This window comes from Silurus meridionalis, chromosome 22 (assembly GCF_014805685.1).
Source record: "Silurus meridionalis isolate SWU-2019-XX chromosome 22, ASM1480568v1, whole genome shotgun sequence".
NCBI lineage: Eukaryota > Metazoa > Chordata > Actinopteri > Siluriformes > Siluridae > Silurus > Silurus meridionalis.
The window spans coordinates 7,409,158-7,416,193 of record NC_060905.1 but is presented as its reverse complement, the minus strand read 5'-3'; the positions used below and the strand labels follow the sequence as shown (position 1 = coordinate 7,416,193).

The 7,036-nt window shown below is 42.1% G+C and overlaps 1 protein-coding gene across 1 annotated transcript; it reads right to left on the bottom strand.

Moving 5' to 3' along the window:
* Positions 1-2,250: 2,250 nt before the first annotated feature.
* uncx (UNC homeobox) lies at positions 2,251-6,039 on the bottom strand. Its single transcript, XM_046835082.1, has 3 exons — positions 5,644-6,039; positions 4,886-5,061; positions 2,251-3,643 (listed from the first exon to the last, which is right to left on the bottom strand). The coding sequence occupies exons 1-3, from the start codon at positions 5,900-5,902 to the stop codon at positions 2,642-2,644; spliced, it is 1,437 nt and encodes a 478-aa protein (XP_046691038.1). The 5' UTR covers positions 5,903-6,039; the 3' UTR covers positions 2,251-2,641.
* Positions 6,040-7,036: the final 997 nt, after the last annotated feature.

The following is a 7,036-nucleotide window of genomic DNA, read 5'->3' as shown; positions in this document are numbered from 1 at the left end:
TGTTGAGAAAACAAGCGGTTTTTTAAAAGAGAGTGTGTGTATGTGTGTATTTTTTTACTCTGGTGTTGTTGAATATCAGCTAGCTGCCTTTGGGCTGCTTTGCTCTCCTTTGAGAGTTGAAAATGAAAAATGGAGATGGAATATCAGGAGGTGCTAAATTAGCTGCCTGATCCGCACTTATTGCTGCACACACACACACGCACGCACGCACACACACACACACACACTTTGCTGTTCTGCCTCTCTTAACATTCCAGGCATGGCGCGGCGTCGAGATAGCAAATTTATCAAATGGGAAAATGAATGCATGATGATCAGTTAAATTGAAAATCAGCGCGCGCATGACAGCCCGACCTGACACCTCCGTAATTAGAAAGAAAAATGATGGCGTCCGATGCATAATAGAGCAAAAACAATTTACACTCTCCCATAATGATCCGCCGTTCAAATTGAAAACTTCTCCGGGTAGAAATTGAATTCATAAAGTGTGATTCATGGAGGACACATCTCCTGGAGGCTGCGCGCGGCTCCATATCGATTGATAGTTTGTCTTGGGTCGGGTGGCGGCCTGCTTTCAGGCAAAAGCTTAACTACTTAAGCAAATCGCTAATTTCACCTTAAGGCCACCAGTGTGCAGCCAGCGATATACCTACTATTCAGACTGCAAATGAATTAAACATGAACACACCCCCCATCACTGAGAGAGAGAGAGAGAGAGAGAGAGAGAGAGAGATATATTACAAGATACCCCCAGACCTTCTCACGTTTTTCCAAACACTTGCTTTTTTTTCCCCACCCAACCATCTAAAAAGCAATTCATTGACTGAAATTAATATATTCCTCCGTCGACTTTGAGATGAGAATGAGATGACAGCTGCTCAGTAATTGCTTAATCAGAAACACGCGGGAGGAATGAATTATGCCCGTCATTGTTTTAGCCTCATGGTCGTGTGAACATTCAGTGATTATTGTTATTGATTTTTCTTTCTTGCCACTTGGGTCCATGAGGTGGGGATCGTTTGTGTGCATTATACAAAAAAGAAATAATATAATACTAATAATAACCATGTGTGTGTGTGTGTGTGTGTGTGTGTGTGTGTGTGTGTGTGTGTGTCTGTAGGCTATGCTTGGCTCTGAACTCCATATGCTAAAGTCTTCTCCTGCTAACATGAGTGGCCTGGTGAAATGTATGTAAATATTTTGATAGGGACACGGGCTCGGAAATTCATTTGTGCCGCCTCAAACGCAGCACTGCCCCTCGGATTATTTTCAATTTATTTGCAAATCAAGATGCGACGAGAGCTGGGAAAAAAAAGGGCTCGAGGAAAATTTTAAGAAAACAATAAAACGCGCCCGAATGGAGAGAGAGAGAGAGAGAGAGAGAGAGAGAGAGAGAGAGCACTTTCCATAGCAGCACACACTGGGCATGTATTATTGATGCCCATATTTACCAGTTATAGTCCAGGTGTAATTTAAAGCGATCGGATCGGGCTGTATTATTTTATTTTGCCTCCTGTTTTTTTTGTTGTTTTTTTCTCCATGCTCGGCTTTAGATCTGGTCAACATTGCTAATGTTGTCCAGGCGCAGATGTCTGCGAGCCCCCGCAGCGTCCCCAGGGAGCGCCAGCCCTATTAGAACAAATGTGTTCCGCTATTGTAAATAGGCACGTTTGCTGCGCCCGTCCTATTACAGCCGACGCATGATCAATAGGCTGATAACACGGGGACATCAATATAAGCGACAGAACAATGAGGGATATCATCGAACATCTATCTTAATATAGCTGGCTACAAGAGCCTGGACAAAGTGGGGAAGCTCATGAAAATTCCGCCCCACGAATTCCCATCTCCTCTCCAATATGCGCACACACACTCCCAGCTGCCGGGGCTATTATTTTCCTATTTCAATTTGACACCCCAGCCTTTCATGCTAATTCTATTATTCTAGGAAGTTTATGTGATTTCATATCACTGGAAATCGGTAATGTGTTATAACCCTTTGGGCTAAAATAAACTGAATCCCTGCAGTAGCCACCGGGAAAATAATTACTTTCATATCAAAACTCTGCAGGAGTCGAACGGGTCTTTTCGCCTCTGGCTTATAACCTCATTTCAGCAGGGCTTATAGATGAATAAATTTGTTAAAGCAATACACACATAAAAAAAATACAATATTTGGATTTTTAAAAAAAGATGGAGCCTACCTTTCCCCAACAATATAAAGGCTATTTAGTATCGTACACGTGCAGATGTCATTGTATACAATCGATTTATTTATGAAAAACTTACATATATAAATATTTTAATACTTTTTTTTTTTTTTACAACGTTTGAGGTTTTATCTTGTTCTCTTTACAGTTTGTTACAGGGAGCTGCTGCTGTTGTTGTTGATCTATTTTTTTTTCCTCCAATAAACATTTAGCCCACCACACACATACACAAGTGTTCACACAGATATTTCCCCTAATCATAATATAAATATGTCAGTGAAATAAAAATAATAGTCATAAAAAATAAAAAGGGGGCTGTTGATATGTCAGTGTGTTTTGTTTTTTTGTTTTTGTTTTTCCTCTTCGGTTAAGCTTTGAAAGAGTGTGTCAGGCAAATAAATGGACACTCCGATTTTATGCACTGCCCAATTTTATCCCATATCGACATCAGCCGAGTCTTTGTCGGTGTCCGTGTGGGTTGAAGGCGATTCGGAGCTCTGTGGATAATCGAACACGCCTAACGACTGCTCCTTTTTTTCGGACTGGGGAGACTTTGGACAGGTGAGTTCTGACTCTCTATCTGGCGGACACACTTCGCCTGGTGAGGGCCCGTTACAGGCTGGGCTCGGACTGGCCTGCAGTGAACACGCGAGTGGACCCGATGGACTGACCTGGCCTTTGATTGCTGTAGGGTTTGGGTTTGCACTGCTCAGCTCCGGGTCATTCCTCTGCCCTGGGCTTCCGGTAGCGTCACTGTCGCATACGGGAGCCTTTAGCCCGTGCTCGTGCTCGTGCTCTTCGTCACTGCCTGCCGCCGTGCCCTTTAGAGCAGTCTGTGGTACGATGAAACCGAGGGGCTGTGTGATGGGGTAAAGCAAAAAGTGGCCCTTGCCTATCAAAGGCCGCGTGGAGGCAACCGGGAAGTCGACGGAAGGTTTGCGTCGTGGCCTCGAGTCCGACAGCAGGCTCTCCACGCTGAAAGGGTTGGCTTTTTGGAGACCGGGGGATCTGGCGAGGTTCGCCTGGCGCGCTCCATCCGGCGAGTCCAGCTCGGAGCCGCTCGCGTCGGCGTGCGCGCTTCTTTGGCTTGACGTTTGCTCGCAGCTCGCGTGCGTTTGGTGACGGCTGACGGCCTCGCAGGGCATGAGCTGGTGCTCGCTGTCCGTCACGTGCGACACGCCGCTGTCGCTGTCCGAGCCCGGCGTGTGAAACAAGTCCCCGGGAAGCAGCTTGCCGCCCTGCGCCCGCAGCAGACGCTTCTCCTGCTTGCGTTTCTTCTTATCCATACGCTCGCGCTCGCGCCGCGCGATCTCCTCGGCGTCCATGGGCTCACCGCTGCATGTGGTCGGGTGCGAGTTGTGCGCCGGTCGGCCTGGACCTTTCTTCGTGTTCTCTTTTTTCCTCCACTTGGCCCTGCGGTTCTGGAACCACACCTGCAGATTATTGGACGGGATAAAGATTATTATTATTATTATTATTATTATTATTATTATTATTATTATTAATAATTATAGTATTAATATGCATTCATTTAACCCCACGCATTTATTCAGCATCATTGCCAGCTGTTCTTCAATACAGATGCTAATTGGTATTTCAATTAAAATCCTCATCTCAGGCACATTGTATTAGTAGATCATTTTCTAGGCTTATTAAAGAAAATTTACATAGAAATATAATTTAAAAATAATTTGTATTTACAATAATAAAAAAAACAAGCAAAAAAAAAAAAAAAAAAACATGACAATATATCCAGAGCTAGCATATTCATATCAAAACCTGAACAGAAATACTCTTTTAATATAAAATAAATAAATAAAAAATATATTAATAAAAAAATATCTGGATATTCGGCTGATTTGTTTTTAGTAACAATTCGTCATGTATGTAGTTTATATGAGATGAATAGATCGTATGGGTATGTTATAGTCTTTATGTTTTTGTAAATGCAATTATTATAACTAGGCCTTGTGAAGTGTAAACTGTGTAAACTCTCATGTCATAAATTAATTTTTTAGAAAGATTTTAAAGATTTAATAAACATTAATATATATATATATATATATATATATATATATATATATATATATATATATATATTCAAAAGTATTTTTATTGATCGAAAGGCCTATCATAATGCAAGCAAAATCAATAAAACTAATGACAGATTTGATGGTTAGAATAAAAGCACAGAGAATATTGCATTTCAGCAGCATTATAAAATGTGTATTAACTGTGCATCTTAATTTTGGATTTGTGTTTAAGTCTCTAAACAAGTCTCTGACATTATATTGACGTCTTTGTAATGCTGTTGTTTATTTTGAGTCTAGGTTTTTAGCTATACCTGAAAATATATATATTTGTATTAATACATTTTACTTTTATGCTGATATTAAATAGTCACTAAAACAAAAGGTTGCCCTACAGTAAATAAATAGAAGGTCGGTAGAAAAGCAGCCTAATTGCAAATTACCAAGCCTATGAAAAATTATTTGCATGAAAAAAAATCACAGTTTGTACACCAGTTCTGGCTCCATAAACAACACAGAAGGGCATTTGCAAATTTCCCTCTAAAAGCTTCCACATTTGTTTTTCATCTGATGAATTTAAATTGCAATCATCATTTATTTTTTATGACTCAGAGCAACGTTAAATAGAAATAGTTCGTATTTTACCTGCACTCTCGATTCTATCAAGTCCAGTCTGAGAGCCAGGGCCTCCCTCATGAACACATCTGGATAATGGCTCTCATTAAAAGCCTTCTCTAATTCTTCCAGCTGCCAGCCTGTGAAATTGGTGCGAGTTCGCCTTCTCTTACAGCCAGGGCTATCCTTCTCTGGATCTCCTGAATCTACGAGAACAAAATATGTCAAATATTAACACCATGCTTGATCAGACCTCAGTGTCAGAATATACCTGGCATGATTTCCACCATGTGGACTTGAGTCGGTTTTTAATGTCTCATTTAGTATTATTATTGTTGTTTTTTACACATTATTGCTATTACTACTACTATTATTATTACTATATAATAACAATACTACTACCACCACTACTACTACTATTAATAAATACATTATTATTATTATTATTATTATTATTATTATTATTATTATTATCAATACAGTAAAACAGCTTGGTGTATTTGATCATGCAACCAAAAACAAAATATACAAATATATGCCAACTGTGTTCTCAGAAGCATCACACTTTGCATCAGCTTTGAGTGCAGTAAATAAACTACACAGCTTCTTTGTCTCATCTGCCTCTAACCCTGATGTTTTGGACGCCTCTTGAAAGAAGATACAGAAGCGTTTCCTGCTCGATGCGCTTTAAAACCCGCTTGAATGGCACGGATATTTTGTTGTTGCTGCTGCTGTAATGTCGCTGATATTGGATTGTTGTATTTTTTTATTTCGTTATCGTAGCCTACCTGTCAGTTTGTAGTGCTGGTTATCTCCATTCATAGCGCAGCCAGACGACAGCAGCGGGTTCGAGTTCACCACCGAGGCGGCGCACGAGCCGTTCAGTAATCCGTCTATGGAGAAAGGGACGGCGGCCGCGGACTGCAGCTGATGCCCGGCCAGTTCGTACACATGGTGGTGGCTGAGGTGGTACGGAAAGCTCACCATGCCGCCGAGCGAGCCTCCGAACTGGGCGTGAGGTGGATCCAGTATCCTGCTGTCCATCATCTCCCGGGCGCACAAAAAAAAGAGGAAGCGACGTGTAGAGACCCGGCGGCGCAGAGTTTAAAAGACACGCAGCGTGCGCGGCCGCCGAGGAGGGGACATGGTGCGGGAGGAAAGGCGGGGGGAAGAGCTGTACTTTATCAACGCGGCCGCCTTCCAATAATTAGCCTCGGCTCGGGGAATTTGAGACCAATGAGAATCGCTAATCGGCGGTGACGTCAGAGACGCGGGCAGAGAGCGCTTTCCCTATCGATTGCTAATTAAACCTGACATCCACCTCGATAAACAATATCAGAGCTGTCACAACAAGGCACAGGGAGGGGGAGCTTTGATAAGGACTGGGCTACATGACGACCACGCGGGGGGCCTTCGAACGAGAGCGATCGCATTTGATACCCAGTTAAACGCTAAACAGACACTGAAATCTCACCTCGAGGAGGAAAAAAAAAGAAAGTGAACAGAATTCACCGTCGTTTTAGTCGATGTGTCTTTCGGAACAAATCTCGCTTATTTATTTATTTATTTATTTTCTATCTCTGACAATTATCCGCGCGTAGACGCGTGAACGCGCGCTGCACGCGCACGCGCACGCCAAACGCGACAAGGTCGTTCCAGTGGTCTATAAAGATAAGAGCAGCCCACTTCAATGCACTGTTGACAAATGTGACTGGATTCAGCGCTGGCTGTTGATACGTCGCTCGAGCACGCGGTCAAGAGCAGACATTTATCACAAAGCTGTCAGATGTAATTCCAAACTACAACCGGGGCCAATATACAGAGGCGCAGACACCCGAACATGAGCACGTTGTTTAAATGTCTGGAAGACGTGTTTAAAGGGGAGGAGGTGGGGGGGAGGGGGGGCCTTCGATTCTGCACGAGACATAAATGAACCTATTAATTACACGAGCCATTAATTAAAAAAGAGGAAATTTAGCATTGCCTGATATCTAATAAGAGGAGGTATTTCCCCAGACTTGAGCTGCATGTGTGATTAATGGAGTCTGATACATAATTGCAAAATTAGACCAACATTTACTGTATAAGTTGATGTATATGCACTCTATAACATATAAGAACATTACATACACTTTTAAAATTTAACTAACTGTATATATATATATATATATATATATATAT

Bases quoted from the DNA above. Each gene is read 5' to 3' on its own strand.
- uncx (XM_046835082.1), bottom strand. From the start codon at position 5,902: ATGATGGACAGCAGGATACTGGATCCACCTCACGCCCAGTTCGGAGGC. The intron at 5,062-5,643 runs GTAGGCTACGAT...TTGTTCTCGTAG, and splicing joins CCAGCACTACAAACTGACAG to ATTCAGGAGATCCAGAGAAG. The intron at 3,644-4,885 runs GTAAAATACGAA...AATAATCTGCAG, and splicing joins TGATAGAATCGAGAGTGCAG to GTGTGGTTCCAGAACCGCAG.